The following is a 23,672-nucleotide window of genomic DNA, read 5'->3' on the forward strand; positions in this document are numbered from 1 at the left end:
ACCATGTTACCAGAGAATCATAATGAGGTAAAACGTTGAGTTCAAGTGAGGTGTTAAAAGGTACGAAACACAGAAATCGGTATTTGCAGAACAGGTTATGTTTTTTGTCTGAAAGGTTTAATCTAATCAGTAATCTTATCTCCTGCTTCGATAAGATGGTCCACTGCTCAATATCAGCGCGACATCTCTTCCGTGAGGCATACAGAGCCCACTCATGATTGATTGCTCGGGATCACTGAAAGGAGCTGAACTATCTGTCACAGATGAAAAAGGCAGACATCATATATTTTTTCAAATTCCATTAAATATCTCGGACAGACATTGCTGAGAAACATAATTAAGGACTGTGTAAGATAAGAGTAATAATTCACAATTCAGTCTGGGTCCACTTTTCTCACTTTCATATTGCAAACCTTTTCAGACTCTATGCTTGATTGTAGAGGTAGTTTGTGGAAGTTCGTGAAATGCACAGGAAAATCTTTTTTTTTCTTTAGAGAGTAAGTGAAACAAAATTAGGGAATGATTTCACTAATTTCAGATGCATAATGGAGATTAGGTAATATTGTCACTCGAAAATAGCTGAAACCTCTGCCATCATGTTGTCAGAGTATATTAAAGAAATATTGGGATTCATCCAATATATTTTGTAGGGATGCTGAGGAGTTTGCTTGAGACAAAGCTTGAGGTAAAGCTTCATGACATCTCATGGCTGTATGAAGAGAGGAGAAAAAAAGATGACACTTAACACTAGAGTCCTGACATAAACCAGAATATCTTAATCACAGTAAAATTTCCTGAATAAATAAAGCTAATTATACTGTGTCAATAGCAAACTATCAACCTTTATAAAGTAATGCCAAATGAAACAAACATACAAGTGCGACATGTCAGTCAAGTGTCAATGTAAAACTGCACATATAAATGCATGCTTTATACAGACGGACACTATGCATTACACATTTTTTTTCTTGATGTGCTTTGCAGATGGGAAAGAAAAGATTTCTAAAATGGAATAGACATTGTAAGATGGTCTATTTTAAGGCAAACTGTGATGTTTTTTTGCTAAATAGTTTTCAATCTGTAAAGATAAACATGTGGTTTTGGTTATTAAACCTTATCAGTCAGTATAAGTGAATGTAAAAAAAAAAAAAACCTTCCCAGATTGATGGTGATGCTGATGTTTTTCCTCCTTACAGTTGAACGCTCCAGACCAGCAAACTGCCAAAAGGCTTGCGTTTATGGAGGCGCTCACACTTGGTGATAAACAATTATTTAGAAGCATTTGATTAACAGCACCTGGCTGCTACATATTCCTATGGAAACAGATTAGGTGGACTTCACACACTGCTTTAGCATTTTGATTTTGCTTTAAAAAAAAAAAACTAGACCAGCCAGCATACCAAAACCTAACTGAAAAATAAAAACAAAAAACCTAAGAACTCACAAGAAAAAACACAGAGAATCAAAACTAGAATAAACTCAAATGGCAGAAAGTTACATGAGGAGATACAGCGAGGATCTGGTAGGGACTGAAGGAAACCACGCACCTTAAATACTGTGGGAGAGTGATTAGTGAATGAGCGCAGCTGGCGATAATGAACACAGGTGAAGGCAGCGGAACTAAAGACTAGACTACAAACTAATAACAATGAACAAGACCAACCAAGGAAACAGAACACAAACAACACAGATTGTAACAGAGGCTTTATTTACCGAATTTTAAGACCTGATAAGGATCAGAGTATTTTTATGACGTTCTAATAAGGAGGGTGTAGTGACCACTTTCTGTTTTTTGCCTCTCAATTTAACATATATAGCAGTAAATGGTATCTTTCTTCAGTTTGATGACATTTGTAGACAATAACTACAGAATACCTGTAATAAAGTGTGAATATTGAATCGTACTACTTGAATAAAGTTAAGGCATTCGCAAAAGTAAATTTCCTTATCTCAGAGGTTTTACAGCCTAATAGTTTTTTTCATTCTCCTATAAAGGTTAGGCATCTAAATCACAAACATAGCTCTCATGGGTTTGGAGCTGACATTTTCTATTCAAAGGACACCTTCTTCCAAGTGCCTGGAAAACTGCAACTGTTCTGCTCCCATTTGCTGAGGTTAGATCATGGAACATAGATCAGCCAATTGGTGGGACTCTGAATCCTGAAGTCTTTCCACTGGGTTAATTTTTTATGCAGATATACTGTGTCTGTGTTTGACACAATGCTTGTAGTGTACAACCTAGAATCAATCCTCCATTGGTGTTGTGTGAGAGAGATAGCTGGTAGGTAAGTGACTTCATATGCCATTAACCCAGACTGAATGTCAGTCTTTGGTTAGGAATTTTTTTCAGTTTGGACCTTTTTTCCTCCACCAGGGATATTGGAGTTTGTTCTCAGGTTTGCTTCTACACCTGTTCATTATCAGCATACCTGTACCCACTCTCCTGATCACTTCCTGCTGATTTATACATTCGGTTTTGTGCTCATCAAAAACTGTCATATACTTGTCCTTCGGTATTCTGATATTAATCGGATGCAGTCCTTACGATGAATAAGACAACACCATGTAAACAGCATTTTCTGACCATATGACTTATGATATATGATAAGGTCAGTCATTGAATAATTTTCTGCAGGAGTGTTCACAGTATCTGATGAAGGTGGCACTGTTGAAGAACAGGATGGCTGTAGGTACAAAAGAGACTTTTTAGGCAAGACAGAAACTCAAGCTGTGTTCTGTTCAAGGATATAGATACAATAAAGGTTCTGGATGGATGTAAATATTAGTCATTTGAGGTGAACTATGCTCTGTAACGTAAACGTTCTAAATACAACTCATATAAGCACCAGTAACCAGGATGGCATTTTATTTAGACGAAGATCAGTAGTTTTCAGGTATATTGCTGTGCTTGTAAGCTGAACACTGTCAGATTCTCTATTAAACTGCACAGTTTTGTTTCTGTTTGGAGTAGTTTAACATCTGTCGGTGGACACACAACACCTGGCCTCATTATCAGTTCTAATTATAAATGCACCTAATTATGTTACTGAGTACGCTGTTTGTCAGATTGCTGTGATGTGTTCAAGGAATATTTTTGACTCAAATGAAAAATGCAAAATATTTCATGGGGTGTTTCTGAGGAAAGTTTTCATTTGTGTTTCCCAGGTGTTCCCTCTCAGGAGCCGTTGTGACATTCTGTTTGTTTTGAATCAAGCCGCCAAAAAGACCTTGTTGATTACCAGCTTCCATAATTTTGCCAGACTTTGATGAATATTTATGTTATATAAATATCTATATTACTGAGGGATTTTGTAAAAACACTGAATACAATTTAGATGACAGCCGTCATCCCACTCCATTCACTTCCTAAAATAATTGCGATACAACAAAAAATTTAGGGTCAAAAAGATTTATTTTAACATCGTCCTTGTTTAACACTTTGGTTGATATCTTTAGAAACTAAAGACTTTTATCTTTCAGTTATTTGACATTGAAAAACTCTGTTTTTATTGAGGCCTTGTAACACTGGCTTTCTTAGTTTGAAAAGAACTTCACTTGATTACAGAAACTGACAGGAGTCAACCCAGACAGACATTACACATCTATTTGATGAATATATGCACAAAGTTTTGAGTCCATGACACTGACAGAATTGACATACTTGAATGGGCCTTTGTGTTTTTTCTGAAACCACAGACTACAGAAACCACTAACTATATCTGTAAATGAAAGAGATGTGCATGCATTCTTTCTTTCAGTGGATTGTTGTATAACAGCTGTAAGACATCTGTTTTATCAAATGTGCTCGTCAAATATACTGAAACGGTTCCATTGCTGAAGCTTTGATGTAATTCTTCTGTTGATGTTCTGATTGCAGGAGTCCAGGTGGAACTACTTGTTTTCCTTCTTGGCATTTCCGGCAGTACTGCAGCTGTGTGTGCTGCCCTTCCTCCCAGAGAGTCCTCGCTACCTGCTGATGGAGAGGAGGGATGAGGCGGGAGCAGAAAGAGGTTTTAAACACAGCAGAAACAAACACTATGATCACTGAGTATATTTCAGTGATGCATACACCAGACTCTGCATGTGCCACAGTACAGTCTGCGCTGGTAATGTTTTAAAAAAAGACCACCCTGGTCACCACATAAGAATCTTTATGTTCATTCTAATATTCTAACAAATTTTGCACTGGAGTCTTTGCTTTGGAATATGCACTGATTACATACTGCATATGACTGTTTTCTTAATCCAAACAATATAATTCAAAACAAAAGTGAAGTTTCAAACAGAAGTAAGTTTTTAAGTCACTGTGTGGAACTCAAACACAGGTAGTGACTCCCAGTGCTTTCTCTTGTTGTTTAACTGTCTTCCAGCAAAAGGGGCCTTTAACGACTACGGCTCTAAACAAACATTAAGGGAGTCTGGCAGTGCAATTTAGAAACTATAAATTAGCAACAAAAAAAAAAAGATGCCAATATTCCCGCAAAAATGCAAATCCTCCTGACCGTTAATCCCACAGGCTTTATGTACAGTCATGCAGGACGGTGACAATGAAGCAGGACACAAAATAATTAACAGATAAGAAAACAAACAATATACAACCAACTTGAATACATCAGAGTTCACATAGGATGAGAGTGCACACACAAGCCAAGCACCAGTGAACACATATAAGTAAATAGATTCTCAACTGGTTACCAATATTAAATTGGAACACCAGCTTATTAAATGCATGTCACATTTTATTTAGAAAACCAGTTTTATGTAGTAACACCAAAGTCCATTAACCTCCAAATGCAGATCACTCCTCTAGTGAGTCCTTTCATGACATTACTATATAATTAAGAGTAGCTGTACAACTTTTAATCTCTGTGAGCACCAGTCATCTTTACTTGCAGTAAACATTTATGGTATTCATATTAAGTAGAGTAGACAAACTTGAAGAACTGCTGATCACATTATTCGGGATTTCCATTACCATGACGAATATCGCCTGAGCTATCAGGTTTACTACCTCTAGATTTTACTAAGGGAGTTATATTTTTTTCAGTTGTTAACTTTTGACTTATTGGTGTGACCATGAGTTTTCCCTGACAAATGTATTTTGTAGCTCAGCCAAAAATGTGCTACATGTTTCAGGTGCTATTGCAATCTGATCTGTTGTTAAATGGCTTTTATAGTTGTTCTTATCTTTTTTCTCCTAAAGAAATTAGAATTACTGATGCAATTTTTGTCCAGTGATGAGATGATGTGACATGAAAAGAAGTAGTATGTGGTTTAATCCCAACTCAAAGTGCATGTGTTAACGAATCATGCAGAAAATTATGACGTCAGACTTGCCTTTGATCATTTTAGTCTCTTGGGTAGTATGTGTTCTTTGATTTTTTATTCCCATATACATACATTATGAATGGATTCTCTCCGAAGGATTTCTTTCTTGTGTTCTTTGTAGCACTGAAAATCCTGGTTATTTTCAACCAGTTGTTGTGCAGGAGTTCATGAAGTATCAGAAAGCTTCGCAGGAAGCTGTATATTTATTATAAGATGCAAAAAAAGCTTTGCTTAACTTGCCTCATTACTTTTGTAAGTACAGTAATATTGAGGCACTGTAAAATGATTATGATGCATCAGAAGCAACAGAATATATTACATGCAATATATACAGGCATGTCAGTTTTAGAACATTAATAAAGACAGTAAACATTATAACATTTGTATTGGCACCATATAGAAACTGTCATGTGGTGATATGGGGGTGGCATTTGTTCTCTCATATTTATGTGAAGTTAATTAGCTCTCAGTAGTATCTGATGAAAGGTATTCTTAGCACATATTAAATTGCACCATGGTGTTAAAGTCATGTTACTGTTGATTTCAATGAAATTGTTATTATAGAATTTGATTCAGAAAAAATCAGTGTTATGCATATTGCTTTAGTTATTAAAGCAGTGTTTGTGCTAAAGTCCTGTAGTATTGTCTTTGAAAAAGTATAATTTTGCTGGTTGAAGATAACCTTTGAATTATGTTGCATTGGAATTCCAAGCCGATGCGTATACTTGATGGAGCACTTTAATTTAAAGCCAACTTCCTCATTGTGCTTTACCCATTTGTCTTATACTGCTTCTCTCACCAAATGCATAATTCCAGCTTTGAGTTATTTCAGCATATTGGAGCTGAGGAAATCTGCTTTTTTTTAATCTTCTTTCTGTTTTTCTTTTTTTCCCCAACTGATTCAGAAAACAAAGAAAGAGGTGAATTAGTAGGGAACCAAGCAAGCAAATGTTTCTTGTGAATATTTTAAGTAATGTTAAGCTGTGAATTTATTTAACTACTAAACTGCTTAATTACTTGCCTTTGAATTTGACTTAATGTGCACAGTGATATATACTTTACTCTGGCGATTCACCCTCGCATGAAACAAGTGGCCCTCTTAGGAAGTAAAGAATGTCTGTTTAAAGGACATCCCGCCTGGACTCCCTTGAGATTTTTCCCCACCGCTGCAAGCCAACATTATGCTGGCACCAGTCTGCACGGTGCTGAATCACCATGTTGTTGGGATGTGTTACAGCACTGCAGAGGAGGGAATTGTTTTCAATACACACAGGTCTTACAGGCAGGCCCTGTCATGTAGCCAGACAGAGACAGCATGTTCTTATGCCTTATCGCTTGTCATGTGATGTAGCTGCCACCATTTAAAGGTTTCAGAGGTTGAAGATGAGTAAACATGTATATCAAAGGCTGTCTGAGCAATTCCCTTGAAACCATTTCTTAATTTTATAATTGCTTGGTCTTTACTATTTTGTTTGTGACCAATGAATAAGCATTAAGTAGAAAGCATCAGACTTTGTGTTATATAGGCCTGAGCTAGTTAGCCCTAGTGATTCTGTAAGTTCCTGACAGGGCTAAGAGGGCTGTAGTTACTGAGGCTTATGATGATGGATGTTAATCACAATCAATCTATCACTTCTATCAATTCTATCACCCTCCCCAGCATTCTGTTGTAACCAAAGCTATGTAATTTCCAACCCAACCTCCTGACAGATCATGAAATAATTACATTGGACCACTAAGCAAATCTTTATAATTTCCAATATATGTTCCAAAATTTTACATTGCATTTTCTTTACTCTTCATTGCAGATACAGCTGAACCTTCTTTGGTGAGAATGTTAATATTCTACATCTCCATGTGTTCCAAGATGATGATACTCATGGCAAAGCATTTGAATAATAAGATCACATGGGGGGGAGTTGCTTGAAAATGTCTGCCTTTCCCTTGTCCCAATATATGTATGCAATATTTACGAGTGAATTCAAACAAAAATGCCTCCACGCTTACACATTGATCAGACTCACAGGACCAACTTAACGGTTTCTCAGTAAGGTTTAAATGATAACACTATAGAGTGAGTAGTTCAGTCAAGCTGTAGGGTCATTTAAAGGTTGTCTGTTGTGTCACATCCCTCCTCCTTGTAGCGTTGTGAGTGTCTGGTCACAACAGTGTGACAGAGTGGAGCCACGCTGTCTCCCATGGGGAAAGAAAAATCTGACTCCTCCACGGAGACAATGGCACTCTTTGACATCTTGCCACACTGTTACAAACATCACTATCGTGTTGCTGATATGGACAACTCATTCATGACTTTGGATTTAACTAACAGGGGAAAGTAATTGAATATACATTTTTAGATGAATTTGTAGGCAAGAAGTGTTATTATTATTATTATTGTATTATTTTCACAGTGACTTTATATTAAGAATTTATTTAAGATTTTTTTAATCTTTTCTGGAGGCTTGTAATATATGTAAAAGCCTACCCGTGATCACATTGTCCTGAAAACCAGGATGGCTGTGCGTACATCTGTTGGAGTGAGTGAAATCAAAGTTTCCTTAATAAACCCCACTCTTCAGTAAAATGAGACTCCCAGAAAAAGAGTGATGAGTTCAAGCTTGTCAGTTACTTCAACAAAAGAAAGGTAGACAAAGTGTGTTACCCCCATTTTTTTACAGCCTGTATGAGGCTTAATTAACCTGCTTTACAGGTAACTTTAAGTGGACATTACTGATTCAAAACATGCGTCACGGTTTAAATAAAAAGCATTAGTGGTTAGCTGATACATCTAATTTTATGGAGGATTTAGCATTTAATGGTTTTACATATTTAATTCCCTTTTCCATTCAGAAATAATGCAACCTCAAAACTGCATAGGAGATAATTTCATGTGATAGTGTGAATCTCTTACCATGGGCCACAAAGTGTCATAGTGACACATCAGTGAGAAAACTTATACTATAACATTACTATATCCTATAATTAGAGATTTTATTATATCCTATGTTGGCTTGGTCATTGTGTTTTGTGTGCAGATTATACACTTCAGTCTCACAGACACACACTGCTCATATACCTTATAAATGCTACGGCATGCCCCCAACCAGACTGTGGATGAAACTTTAGTTTGACGGGTGTGTATGTTGTGCGATCAGTGTCCGTACAATGTGCCAGTGCACTCTGACTTCACTAATGATGTGCTTTAACACCCTGTCTTCTTTCTGAGAAGCCCTTTTCTGGGTTGTGTCCCTAATCTCTACCCATCTGATCCTCCCACAACCCCAGGGATTCAATTTAAGGGGAGAAAGGCTCAAATTGAGGAGAGGGGTGTCTTTACACCAACTCAATCTCTCCTGTCCATTAAATTAAAGTGGCAAAACTTAAAATGACTGCCAGACACCTGGCCAGCTTTGCTCACATATTAAATGTGTGTTTATAACTGGTTTGGCCTTCAGACTGAGAAAAACTAAACAATGTACTGCAAATCTTCTATATGAATTTCTAGTGAAATGTAGTTGGTATTATGTTGTTTTAACATAGTCAACAGTCATGTGAAAAAAAAAGGTACACCCTCTTTGAATTCCAAGGTTTTATTTATTGGGCCAAAATAATGGTTAAAAAAATCTGGTCCCTATTTGTAAGGGTTGTCAGAGGAAAGCCTCTTCTCTCTAAAAAAGAACATGGCAGCACGGCTTAGGTTTGATAAGTTAGATCTGAGCAAACCACAAGACTTCTGGAATAATGTCGTGTGGAGACCGCAGTGGAGCTGATTGGTCCTAATGGACAACTCCACATTTGGTGAAACTCAAGCACAGCGTACTTTAACTATGGTCCAGTTAAAGTCCAAACCTCAACTAATTAAAATGCGCTTGTGGGAACTGTTTGTAAACAAATGCCTACAAACCTCAATGAACTATAAAGTTGGCCAGAATGTGTGAGACTGATAACGTCATACAGAAAACAATTACTTCAAGTTATTGTTTGTAAAGGTGGTTTCTTTATGTTAATCAATGATAGGGTGCACTAAGTATTGCCACAAACGTGTCTGCGTTTTGGCTTAATTTTTATTGACTAAATAATGATATGTCATGGGTTACTCATATGAGGTTCTCTTTACTTAACTTTAAAGCCTGTTCAGGACCTGTTATAAAATCTTAGAACTGAGAGAGCATGTACTTTCTTTTTCACATAACTGTAATGTACTGTAATCTGCAATGGGGCCTTGGAGAAAAAATATGTTGCAAGACTTAAGAGACTGACATTGGTCAAAATTATTTTCTGAGAACACAAATTGATAGTGCTACTCTGTCAGTTTAATGACTGCAATTTCTTTAGTGAAAAGAATGAAATTGTGTCCCCCAAATGACAACGGATGAAAAAAAAGGCCTGCATACATCTGTACTCTTGGTTTATAAACCATGATGCGCGTGGATTTGCATGGCTCTTCTCTCATAGAGAACAAAGAATGAAACATTATAATGACATTTGCAACTGCCAAGCAACTCCACTTTATCTAGATTTAAGGGTACTGTAAGAAACACAACACACCACTAAATCTATCCTTAAGTGGTTACTGTTGAAAGGATCGTGTTCCTGTGCTATGAGGAAAGACGTCATTTGCAATTCAATTCACAAATCTGTGGGCACAGATTACCAAACCGTGTGCATGGATTGATAAAATGTGCACATGGGTTTAGTCAGAGCTTACCCCAGGGGGGCTCTAATGATTTTTTTGTGAGTATGATATCCTGCAATATAGCAACTGCATTAACTGTCATATAACAAGGAGGGTCTCTGTGGATTTCTTATATGCATTTGTGTTGGTGACCAAAAAGATTAAATATAGTGTTGTATGTCTGCATTTAGTTTAGATGGCAGGAAATTGAGAATTCAAATCTTAAATGACTGCAGGCAGCAAACGACGACAAAGGGCTGAGAGTCATTTATACTGCATTAAAATGTGATATTACGTTGATAAATTTTCTGTCTCGGAGGAGGCATTTAAATTCATAAAAGCATATAAGGGATTGCCTGAAGGTTTAGTACAAATATTTACACTTTAAAGGGGTACTATGGACTTCACAAGAAAAATCTTCTGACTGAAATGCATTGCTTCGAGCTGAGGTGGCTTTCACAAAAGAAAACATTACAAATACAATGATTTTCATCGTATTTGACTGGGTTTTGACGGCTGGGGTTACGGTAAAATTCAGGGTGGGTTGTCATGCTTTGACAGTATGACAGGAAATTACATGCAAGAAAATATTACCCAGTTGCACATAAAAAAGGCACAGCCTAGGTTACTGCAGAGCTGACAGTCTGAAACTACTCAGGAGATGCAAAACAGTGTTAACTGTAAAAGGAACATGCATCCATATGTCAGTCAGAAATTAAGAGTGTCAGGTGAAGAAATCGCCAGCGCATGTCAGTCAGTTAGTCAGTATTATTCAATATTACTGCTCAATATTATGACAAAATAGAAACAACTCAAGGAATAGCACTGTGTTCACTCAACTAAAGATTACTCAAGCTTGCCCTTACACTGTCTGTCAAACTATCAAGCAAGTGACATTCTGACCTCTGACATCTTACAACTCATCACCATTTACACCCGACTGCTTATTGGATTTAATCAGAAGTACCTGGTGAGTACCTGGTACAAAAAGAAATAAAAACATGTTAAAGTGTCACAATGTTTCATCCTTCAAACAGTTTAAGTGTTGTGTTCAAGCTGTGTTCAGTATGGTCAAATGCTTTGACCATAGCATTTGAATAAGTTTTCAACAAGGTTGGACAAAAAAGCACATGGAGGGGAAAATGTACAAGTTAACAGCAAACATTTTTCTAAGCTGCAACTTATTTGAAGTGTCAATAAGTACAGGACTACGTGTAAGAGGCACACAGCTTAGGTAAAGTCACCATTAAATAAGATTTTGTTCAGGTTTAAAATTAAAATTTGAGGGGAAACTAGATGGGTGAACCTGTAGCTGGATCATTGAAGGACACCGGTCACCGCTTGGGTTGGGAATGGTATGGGCAGAACCTTTTCAGGATGGACTGAAATTCAACCTCCAAACCGAGCTAACTGACTAATGATCTGGGCCCTATTTGTTGATCTTTAAATATATTAAGTTGTAGACTTCCTGTTTTCTTAAACAATGTTACGTCAGACTCTCATCTATGCTTTTAATTTCTTACTCTCAAAGAATGTATGACCTCAAACAGCCACTTTATGGAGCCAAAAGGAGTCAAATAATTGGGTATAAATGAAGGGCAGAATGTAGGCTGTTTATAACAAAGGCATGGGGCCCAGTGAAGCTGCAGGAGATGTTTAGATTTCCATGTAGACTAATTGGATGTTCAGATTTTAACAAACATCTCCATTTGTGAGAATATGCTATGTTCTAAAATCCCTAGCATCTTCAATCTCAGCATGATGGCTGTTATCAATAATTCCTGTACACTTGATAATTCTTATCACAATACTTGTGTGTGTGTTTGCGTGTCAGCTTTTCAGAGGTTTTTAGGGAAGAAAGATGTGTCACAGGAGCTGGAAGAGGTCCATGCGGAGGCTCGAGCTCAGGATAACCTACACGCAGTCTCTGTGTTACAGCTGCTAAGGAGCCCAGCTGTTCGCTGGCAGCTCATCACCATCATCATCACCATGGCTTGCTATCAGCTCTGTGGCCTTAATGCTGTAAGATTAAGCTCTTGTTTCACTTGTCTCAGATTTTCAGTGTAATCCACCTCTTCTATTTTAAATTGAGGGTACCTTATTCTCTTTATTTAAGATAAATTATTTGGTATTTATATGAGTTTAGAACTTATTCTTAGGTTACAATATATTTTTAGTTTATAGCAATGATAGGTGAGCTGCCTAATTTTAAGAGGGGGGATTTCTAGCAAAGACTGTGATATACTTATAGCACTGTTTCACTTTTTTGGACACTTTTGGGCAGCAAATCATAACAAAAACAGCAGTTATACAATTGCTATGGTGAACACCTTACTTAACACCTTACTTAACAGTTGAGTGACAAATCTGCCAGTTTAATATAGCCAGACATTAGTCAGCATGATGCGACTCCTAACTTAAATATAAATATAAAGAGTCAAAAGTGGGTCTCAAAAGTGACAAAAATATCAATAGTGCTTGTCAAGCGGTGGATCAGGTGTAGCAGCACACTGCATTTACGCCCCTTGGGATATGTGCCTTCACAGTTCTCACCCTTTGTGTTATTTCTTTGAAAATAGGCTTTCATTTTCTCTGCCCAGAGAAGAGCTAAAGCAGCGTTGGTAATTATTTGTTACACATTTCTCAAAGCTCTGTGGAGTGTCAGAGCAAGGACAACAAAATATTTTTTAAAAATTTGGTAAAAGTAACATCGGTCTTAATCAGTTAATTTGTCATTTAGTTAAAAAAGTGTAAAGACTATATTAAATCACGAGGTCCTGCTCAGACAGTTTCTTTGCCCAAGTAAAGCGACTCTGTCTTTGTTTAATTCTGTGTTTGGGACTACTATGTAAATGGTAGGATTCTGTGGTGCTGAAGAAGATGCAGAGTGTGACTGTTTATACCTCACTTGGTCTTCATAATATATTCAACCATCCTCCTCCTGCTGAGCTGCAGTCCACTTGGGTATTATTGAATGAAATTGTAACAAGAATAGTCGTGCATGACGAGAGGGTTGTGTCCCATTGCACCACCACTTAGTCTACCAACACTTCTCACATTACACATCTAAGCAGCATATTCGGGTTATTACCAAGAATCCTAAAACCTCAAGTGATGCAGATGGGCAGCAGCAAAGAAGAAAGTGAATGTGAAGATGATGAATGTATGTGATTTATAACCCATACACTGAAGCAGTTTGTTTTTCTTTTTTTATAAGTTCAATTTTGTTTTATTTCAATGTAAACTAAACTATAGAGGATATGCACCTATGTCATTGTCCTTTCTAGACTTGAACTGATGATCTCTGAGTATCTAAAGAGTCAATATATTTATCACATTATAATGGACTCTAATAAGCTTTGGCCTTTTTGACAGTTGATCTGTCATTGCTCCTCTGTGGTTGTCATGGGTAACAAGCATCAAACTCTTATCCACAATGCAGACCAAAGAGAGGAATTATTTTTTTTTCCTATCAAATCGTTCCATCATCAACATTGTAGTTCCACAGACGATAAATGGGAGATGCATTGTAGCCAGGGGTGCACATACGATTTTAGGTCTTGTTCTCAGGGGAGAACCTAGGGTTGTTGCTTGGTCACATTTTAAATACATTTTTTCCTTAACCCACCTAACGGGAGGACCAAAATAGAGGGATCCGTGGATAATGTGACATGTACTTTAATTTCAACTGAAAATGAAGAGAAGCAGCACAGCAAATTGCCTGTTCCTTAAACCCTTGTGATTTTCTAATAACATGACTGTGTTTCAAGCTCTGAAAACTAAATGTGCCACTATCTACTTTTCTAACTGAAAACCAAATGAAATGATAGCTTTATAAGCACTTACAAGAGTTACTATTTTAAAGCACTGAAGGATCTGTTATCCTACAGAATGTCATCATCATCACCAGACTACGCCTGTTTCCATTATCAGTTGCTTGAAGTACTTTCTCTCTTTGCTATTGGCATGCTTATCAAAAGCTGGATGACTAAAGTTTTTGGTACCTGTATAAAAGGCGCTGTTTTTTTGTCCGCCAGAGTGGGACAGATATTCTGCACCACATCTCTGTGCGTTCATCTTTCGTTTGAAGCCAGCTGACCTCCTGCAACCACTTTTCCGTGAACACGCGCTTCTTTTGCAGTTCAGACTCAGTCTGACATTTATTTGGAGGTGGAGGAACACCAAAGTAATTGCTTAATGGAGCTTGCTTCTTTGACATTTTGACAACATTCTAAAACAGTGGCCCATAAACCGCTACAGATTGAATTCTGTAAAAACCTGACTGTCCGATCTATCCGAATCTATTAGTATAGTCAACTGCAAAGCAGCTGTTCACCATTTTAGACACGTTTTCTGTGTTTTCCAACTGGTCAGTCAGCTCTCTTTTTGCCACTTGGGAGGTGTAGCCATGTGTTACTCAGCACAGTCGCATGTCACAAAAATGGTTGGTAGGATGAGTATAATAAATAAATAATAAAGCTTGGACTTACTTTCACATGGTGACATTTTCATGTTTGATATGTTTGTGGACTTTTGAGTAATCTGCATTAAACCTAGAAATGACAGCTTGTCTGAATAATCATAGATATGAAAATGACTTAATTTACATGCATTATCATTCAAAGGAGAATGTAATTTAGATTACCCTTGAGGTATTTATTTGGATTGTCACACCTTTTTCACCATCTGTGATTCTGCAGTCTACAAAAATGTAATCTGTCAGCAGCTTAATGCCCTGCTGTAAAACTATACATGGAAGCTACTCTGAATATTGCTGCAACCACAGTATCATTATTTGTCTTGTCAAAGCTCCTGATAGTCAGCGGTTGCTTAAAGGTTTCTCACTCTCAATTCTGTCGGTTAAAAAGACAAATGGAAAGATTAGTGCTGACTGTATGTTAGAGGAAAGAATGCAGTTAAAAAGGTCAACATCAAGCAATAGGTATGTTACCGATGTGATTCTAACAATGTTCATCCTGGTAATAATCTGGTCATGATATGTATGTGTGACCAAAAATGGATTTAGCAATCTGGCTTTCAGTCTTTTGTGAATACAATGTGACACAACTTGTCTACAGCACTGAACTTTATATAACCTTAAATTCAGTTTATACTGTATGTAGTGAGAACAGATGACAGAAGACAGTTGTAATGCTTTTAAGCTCCAACATTAATAAAATGGACAGGACTTTTATGACAAAAACCCACAATTTATTTTTAGAATGTACATAGACTCTGCAAAACCAATGAACCCCGGTAGAATGTTATTTATTTTCTTGCAGATCTGGTACTACACTAATGGGATCCTTCGGGAAGCAGGCTTTGCTGAGAATATGCTTCCCTACTTCACACTGAGCACGGGAGCTATAGAGACTCTGGCTGCCATTATCTCAGTAAGTATGTCTGATTCACTTGTTAAAAGCATATGATAGTTTTTGTTTTGGTAAATTATTTCACAGCATGGTGCTTCATAAGATTAGGATCATTGCCATTCCTACTCTCATTGTTTAAACTCAGGACAGGACAAACAATCTGTTTATTTGTCTAATAGATAGCTTTACATTTTTTTTATACTTGCTAAGTGAAAACAGGATGTTTCTCTACCACGACTTTATATTGTGAAGCATACAATGCTGTTCATAGATATTTGACAATGAAGTATCACAGTGAAAAGAAGTGTGGTGGTTCAAGTGCATTTTTACTGATCTGTTTTGTTGAACACTGTACACGAAGAGACATTAAAGTAATATGGCCATTTAATTTGTTACTCCATTACCAAGACAATACTTTCATGAGATAATACTTTCGTTTTAACACAACATATTTACATCTTAGTCATAATTCTGATGCTCAGAATCACAGCTGCTTTAAGTGAGAGAATCTCTGAACTGCAAGTTGATGTGAAAAAGCATGGCTGCTGGGTGGAGTTCCTCATTTGGCTGCTTGTACCTGAGATTCAGTAGCATTTGACATAATGTGATGACTTACGACAGCAATGTATCTTCATTAGAATAACAGTGAGCTGGAAAATCTAAGATTAACCCTAGTTCTCCAGAAGAAATCACTGATGATGCATTAGGGGTGAAATTGAACTGTTTTGTCTTCATTACTAAATTTTTGCCCATCACAGCTAATGTTCTGGTAAAGGCTGCCTGAAAAATGTAACTGACTATGAGTGATTATTATCTACCTACTATCTACTACTAGTTAATTAATAGTTTTCTGTGTTTGTCTTAAAACCTATTTATTTGTTTCTGTAGGAGTATTGAGTCACTTATGGTGGTGTGCTATTGATCCAGTTTACACTGAATGAGGGTGCAAGCTAGCACTCACTCATGCAGTAGAGTACAATGCCAGGGGCAGAAGCCAGGACTTGAATGCCTCCCATGGGTGGTATTCTGAGTTATTACAACTGGAAGAAGACTTCCTGGCGAGATCCTGGAGGAGATAAGGAGGTGGCAAAGCATTTAATGCCCAGGAATCTTTGCTTCCACAATTTTCGAAGGAGTGGCTGCCCAGTACATGCCCCAGTGCTTTCAACATTACATCATAGAACATAACAAAAACACAGCCTTCTATACAATTGCTCATTTAAATAAGTGAATTTTTTTTGACGGTCACATGACTTGTAAAGAACGATACAATGTCACAATTTGTTGTTTTCTCATTTTAAATGAGTCTGCCTCATAATTAGTTATTGATCTTACAGCCTAATCCTCTCTGTTGCTGAAATGTGGTAGACTTTTACAAAAAGAGAAACTAAAGCAAATTTCGCTCTGAATTGTTTTGTTGCTTGAGATCTTTGGCTAATACAAGTCTCACTTTCCAAATAGGAACAGTTTTAAAATAGAGTCGGAATTATCCCCTCTTATTCCTCCTCATTTAAATGTGTTGTGGGCTGCTATCTCTTTGTGTGATTCCAGTGAGTACGAGCACATTAAATATGATCTTTAATCTGTGGCAAAGAGAAGACCCTACTGAGTGACTTAACTGCCAGGTGACTGACTTCAAACAGCAGCATGTACACTCCAGACAGCAGTTTTCACTTTGGCCCTGCAGCAACTTCCCATCAGGCACAGCTAAATCTGCCCCCAGCCACCTTTCCAGAACACCACCCTTTTTGTGTTGCTCCCAATAATGAGCTACGGGTTTTTTTTTTGCTGGCATACATAAAGTAGTTAGAAACGATCCAAATTAAACTCACATATCTATTAGCTGAACAACTGAATATAGTAATACATCTAATAAATAATTGGTCTTGATTGTGAGCTTTCAGGGTTATGTGACTGATGCCATGTATAGTTAAAAGACATATTCTGGTTAAATTTAACTTATTTTCCTCCTGAACATATTTAATATGAGTCTCATGTTCAGATTCAGATTCACTCTTGACATTCATTGACAAAGATTAATTCCATTTATGGTTTCAGGAGCTTCAAATATTTATGATATTCATACCAAAGTTGACACCTGGCTTTAAAATGCTGTTTTTGTTTGATTGAGATGGCAGTTTTTCAAAGGTGGGATTTATTTCCAAAGTCTGCGGGTATGTGTTTTGCAATACAGAAATTAAATCACCACAAGGTACATTTGGCTAACACTCTCACTTTATCTAATTAGCAATGCCTCTCACGTGGACCTGCCAACATGCAAACATTAACTTCTGACATATCATGCCACTATAATTTTAGATATTTCAGATGAAATAACTAAATTTCCACAAATAAACACTGTGCTGTGCGAAAGTTACCTTATCTGCTTATCTGTCTGTCAACACTGAAAACCTGCAAGAAAATACTAGTCATACTTTTGCATCCTGCAGTTTGGCTTTGGTGAGTTTTGGGGGCACTTAAGTCTGTGGTACTTTTGTGGTACTGCTGTGAGTGGAAATAAGAATTTGTTTTGCAATTATGCTTACTATAGGCATAGGTTGATCTTTATGAGTTGTATGAAAATGAAAGGGTCAGATAACATTTTATGTCACAATGCTGAATTTGGAAAAAAGGAATTGTTTGGTGGTGTCATTTCACAATGTTTTGTTGTCAGCATAAAGAAGAATCATGTTTTGAATCCCAGCTGGTGCCTTTCTGTGTGGAATCTGTATGTTTTCCCGGTGCATGCGTGGATTCTGTCTGGCTACCTGAATTTGATTAAACTTGTATGGAAAATGGATGGATAGACAGATGAAACTGTTTGGATTTATGAAAAAGTGACAAAGGTTCAAAGTGATGCTGAATTATTTATAATCCATAGCATATAATCCAATATCCACCTGCCTGTCAGGTAAGAGATCCAATTCTTGGCTGCATGACAAAAAAGGGCAAAATAGCTAAACTTAACAGATTAAACAGATCTGAATAAGACGTGATTTGGGGTTTTAGTCTGTAATTTTGCCCTTTGATTGACTTCATTAGTAATCTGTTCAGTCAGTTTATAATGTATACTGTATACTGTTCTCTGTTCTACACCAGATTGTTTTTAATTGTTATAGTCTTTTTAAATGTTTCTTAAATTTTTATTTATCTTTTTTATTTGTCCCAAAGTCAAGACTTTAGATTGACTTTGGATTGAATTCCTGTGTTTGGCTGTTTTTCTGAGTTTCACAGATTGTCATCCTGGTCAGTATGCACCATAATCACAGAAAACCGTATTAAACAAACAAACAGAAGCAAGTTGGTTTATGTGTTAACTGATTTTAAACTTGCTGTAATTAAATACTGACCCACCTAGAGCGTTCTGTTATTGAGCCATGAATCAGACATAGTTGCTCTCTCACCAAAACAACCCAATGGTTTTTTCCTCCCAAGCTAATTCAACACCTTCCATTCTCAACTTACTCAGTAAATCTAATTGTTGCTTGCGGCGGTTTTGTACATCTGGTACAAAGACATCAGTTGTTTGTTGTGAACCCACATGTTCTGAATATGAGATTTCTGTTGTATGAGATTCAGAGTAGTTTTCCAATTTAGTTATGCAAATAAGGTTATGTGAAAGGTACTGTTTTTTAAAATTTCTTTTGTTTTTTCTGTGATCAAACTGGCTGGGCACATCGCCATCTGCTTAAAAAAACATCTGTTAGAGGCAGTTGGTAGTCTGCTGTGTGGGAGGAGATGACTGACATTACATTCAATTACCTTTTGTAAAAGAAGAAAATTGTGAATTCCGTCATATTGAACAATCAGCTGTGTTCTCACTGTAGTTACTCATATGTCCGACTTAATCTTTACTTCTGTATTTTTTTCAACTCCTTCTTGTTTCCTGTGCAGAGACATTTGTTACATTTGTACATGTACTGCTGGAAAGAGAAAGTAGTGAAGAGAAATTTTGTCCCCCCCCCACCATCTGTTAGTAAGATTTGGGAAGATATTTCCTGGCAGAATCCAATGAAATTTGGCAGAGAGCTGGAGCATTGATAAATTAACAATCCATTGTTCTTTGATGAAGACCCCAGATTACTTTCTTTAAAAGTATGAGAGAGTGCTATTATCTCGACAGAGGACTCCACTCCGAGTGTCCTTCTGGTGAAATCATTGCACTCTTTCAGCCATGTGGACACCAGTGGATAAAGGAATGTCCCTGATAAATCTGATCATATACAGGAGGAACGTCATACTCACTGTGGAAACTGCCTTTAAAAACTACGTTTTATCTCTTGCTTCACATTTTCTTCCAATCTCAGCTGCCAACTCTAGAGATTCAGTTACATATCGGCAATACTTTTTAAAAAACTGAATGATCATGTGTTATTTATTTCAGTCTCAACTTAACTAATATTATAAGTAATTTGTGAAGTACATAAAGAAGAAAGAAAGACAAAAGCGTGTACAATTATGAAGCCCTAAATGCTGCATGCTATCTGCTGACCTCCTGCCATCTTTTCCAGTGCCCTACTGGGCAAACGCCCTTTCACTGCAGCACACTTGTCACTATTCGACTAGCTAACAAATGAGAGCTGAGGATTTTGTGCCACCCTGCATTAATTCACACACATCCGGCCTTGTCGTCACACTCTGGAGCCCTTTGGCAAATTTAAGTCAAAACACAAACAAATTATTATGGAATGTGAAAAGTGACCTTGTGGCAGCGAGGAAGCACTTCATGTTACAGATATGCACACATGTTATTTGAATAGCATTTGCTTTCAACTGAAAGAGTTTGTCCAATTTATTTTTCTTTATTGGATGGATGAAAAGAAAAGAAAAACTAATTCTGAAAACACACATCTTCGTTATGTGTCCCTACTACAGTAGCCAGACTGCTTAACATTGTGTAGATGGTAGCCCTACAGTAAGAAACACGTTAATAGCTTTTAATATATTTGTCTAAAAACATATTGTTTTAGGTTTAAATAGTCATCATTATAAAATATGTTACAGCACTGCTGTTTTCATTTTTATGTGACAGGTTTCCTTATTCAAAGCCTAAAAGATTGCAGTCAAAGGAAAGACCGGAGCAGCCTTAAGCTGTAGTCAGCTGTCTGTAATGGCTCATCTGCTTCTTGATGTGATGAATTGTGACCAGACATTTTAATCCTGCCAACCGCGAGGGCTGAAGTTACCAGTCTGACCTCTGTCAAGTCTGCCAAAAAGTAGAATAGTATATTGGGTTGTGTGAAGCTCACTTATTGCAACTAAATTATGAGTTAACTCTATTAGTTTTGCACACAAAGGATATCAGAGCTTTTTTTTTTTTGTCAGAAAGTGGAACAATTCACAAACGTTGTCTTAGCTGAAGAAATAGCTACTGTTGTCAGAAGTGTTTTTTGCTAGCGAGTCATTGTAAAGGTAATTAACACATGAAACAAGAAATTAAAATGTGCAAATGACTTAATGTACATAGAAGAGTGAACACCTGAGGAAGACATAGCATCACATGACAACCTTGTCTCCCAGGTCTTGTCAGTATGTAGTGATGCATTATGTAGTCCTATAATAGTCAGACTTCTGTTCCCTCTCTAATGAAATAAGCTGTCTCACAAACGCGCGCGCCACAATCTCACGAAATCCCAGTGGTTAAGAGGGATTCAAGCATTCCTATAAATATGTTAAGTCTTAGAAGCCACGCTGTAATAAGGCCAGCAGCTGCAACTTGTGCTTGGTAAGGCCACAATCTCACACCCAATGCTTCATCCATAATCCGGAGAGGCACCTGAGCCAAAAGTGAAGTGGCCACAGAATTAATGATGAGCCACATCCAAAGTTGTAAAGAGTTTCAACCCGAAGCAGCAGAAGTCAGAAGATCATCTCGAAATACATTTCCTCCCCTGAGTTCAAGGAATGTCTGAACAAAATCCCATCTGTTCAGTAGTTTTTGAAAAATGTGGGGTCTCACTAATCTTACCATCAACCAGTTGTCATTGTTTACCCTTGATCCATGACTTTCCATACAGTTAACAATAAGCCTGTGATCATGATGTAATTGGACAGCCTTCAGATATAATCCTTTTCGTCCTGTCTTCAGGGCCTGGTAATAGAGCAAATTGGGAGGAGGCCCCTTCTCATATTTGGTTTCTCCTCCATGGCTGTGTGCTTCAGCCTGCTCACAGTTTTCCTCAATTTCCAGGTGAGTCGTCCTTCCTCTTCTTCTTCATGCAAAAAAACAATGTTGCAAACTAAAAAACTGAAAACAATATTTAGAGAAGAGTCCAGTTTTTTTTTTTTTTTTTTGCATCATACAATATCATTAGAATTGAGTGTTCACCAGCAGAACTTCCTCAGGGATTATATTCGCTTCCATTTGAACCTTTTACCTGTGTCATTCCAGGATAGTGTGCCATGGATGCCATACCTCAGTTACCTTTGTATACTGGGTGTGATTGCTGCATTTTGCTCTGGACCAGGTAAAACTGAAACTATACTCCTAACTGCACTTTAAACAAACAATGTAAAAAACCCTTCAAAATACAACAGATTGTCTACTTAAAATGTCTACTTCAGTTAAATAGCTGTTGTTGTATTCAATGTGACTTTCCCAACTGGTATGTCCCTGATCTTCACACTGCAAGCTGTTGTCCTATATATTCGCATAATAAGTAGGGGCCATACTGTACTGTATATGCCATGACACTTGAAATGCACGGTGGCTGTCACCACATACCTCCTCTTAGAATATTCATGTTTCAAGGGAACATTCACCAAGGAAGGTGCTATTGAGATTTAAGGGGAGATGACAGACGCTTCACAAATGTCACACATGGAATAGAAGCTGTAGCATATTTATTCAAATAGACCAGACTAAGTTATATAGTATGAAGAGTTTAAAGAATGCGTGCACTCATATCCTTTGTAGTCATTAGGTGTCTGTTGCAGTCATTTTGGGATGCGATTGTTTTACTCCAGACTGATCATTTATGGCGTAAAAAATGAAGTCTCTCACTAGAGGGGGAGAGGAGAAACAGCACTACTGGGGCCACCCCTCTTGTGCATTGAGTGTTTGAGTGGATAAATGAGGAGCCATAATTTCTCAGAACTTGCTTCACTATGGGAATCGTGGCCCAGATCTTTCACAGTTGGACAAAAAGACAGAGTGATATATTTTTGTTTGACTCACCAAAGGACACGGTTTGTCTTCTTTTTTTTCCTGTTTTTGAGACTTTGTTTCAATTAGTATCTGAATCATAGTTGAAACTACTGAATCTTTATATATTTTTGTCTTCCTTTCCAATTAATCTAGTCATTTTCTGTACCTCAGCTTTACCTGCTCAGGGTCATAGGGCTGTTGGAGCCTTTCCCAGCACATACTGGAAGAGATGCCATAATTCATTAAGTCTTTGGAATTTCTTACTGTGTATTTCCTGTATCTTTCTATGAATCTATACTTTTCAGTGGAATTTTTCAATGGTTGTAATCTTTGTTTTTAAAACCTTTCAGTATTTTTCTTAATTTTTTAAAAATCTCTTCTGACTACCCGTTTCTTTCCTGCTTTCAATCTTTTATTCAATGCTGCTCTCACGTGAACTGCCTTTCTTGAAACTAAATGCACTTTTTCCTTTAAACTTGTTGAAATCTTGATTCTTTTTCATCTCTAGTTGTGGGATAAAACACCACTGTTGTAAGAACAGCTCTTGTTGACCTCGTACTTGAGCAGCTATACACATGAATTTGTTGTCTTGCTTTAGAGGCCAACAAAAATTACCTCCAAAAGTCATCAAATAAGTAAAGAGACAGGTCATGGTAATGTTACAAGACCAAAGAAAGAAAGACTGCATGTTTTTATATCCTGTCATATATGTGAAGAACAAACATGCTCACAAAAAGACAAAACAAAAGATAAAATGTTCTAGTTTCTCTGATATACATTTTTGTTGGATTTGAATGTGGCACGTATGTGAAGGTAATATATGTGCATTGTATACATTACAGTGCCATGTATTGCAACATTTTTAAGGGACCACAAACTTCCAAGATTTTGGAGTGAAATGTGCAAAAGCTGACCAGACATTTTCACATGACATTTCACATTCATAGTCTGAAACAATGGGACTAACATGGCTAACTTGGCTAACTGAGACATCATTTGTGAGGCAGGGACAATAATGATGAGGCTATAACTTACATTTCAACTTTTGATAATGAACATAACACGGATGAACACGCTGCTGTCGTAATGTTGTGTATTCCCCGTTAGTCGTGACACAGAGCAATAAAATAAACGTGTGGAGTATAAACAT

At 37.2% G+C, this 23,672-nt stretch overlaps 1 protein-coding gene across 5 annotated transcripts in view; it reads left to right on the forward strand.

The window, feature by feature from the left end:
• The window catches only part of slc2a9l2 (solute carrier family 2 member 9, like 2), a 95,414-nt gene that overhangs the window by 35,721 nt on the left and 36,021 nt on the right, over positions 1–23,672 (forward strand). For all 5 annotated transcript variants that reach the window (XM_072382650.1, XM_072382653.1, XM_072382649.1 and 2 more), the window contains exons 7-11: positions 3,878–4,010; positions 11,838–12,025; positions 15,286–15,396; positions 21,464–21,565; positions 21,767–21,842. In XM_072382650.1, coding sequence (XP_072238751.1) covers positions 3,878–4,010; positions 11,838–12,025; positions 15,286–15,396; positions 21,464–21,565; positions 21,767–21,842 — 610 coding nt within the window. The remainder of the gene's footprint in view (positions 1–3,877; positions 4,011–11,837; positions 12,026–15,285; positions 15,397–21,463; positions 21,566–21,766; positions 21,843–23,672) is intronic.

Source organism: Leuresthes tenuis, unplaced genomic scaffold, assembly GCF_036924035.1.
Source record: "Leuresthes tenuis unplaced genomic scaffold, fLeuTen1.0.hap1 SCAF_3, whole genome shotgun sequence".
In the NCBI taxonomy this organism is placed as follows: Eukaryota; Metazoa; Chordata; class Actinopteri; order Atheriniformes; family Atherinopsidae; genus Leuresthes; species Leuresthes tenuis.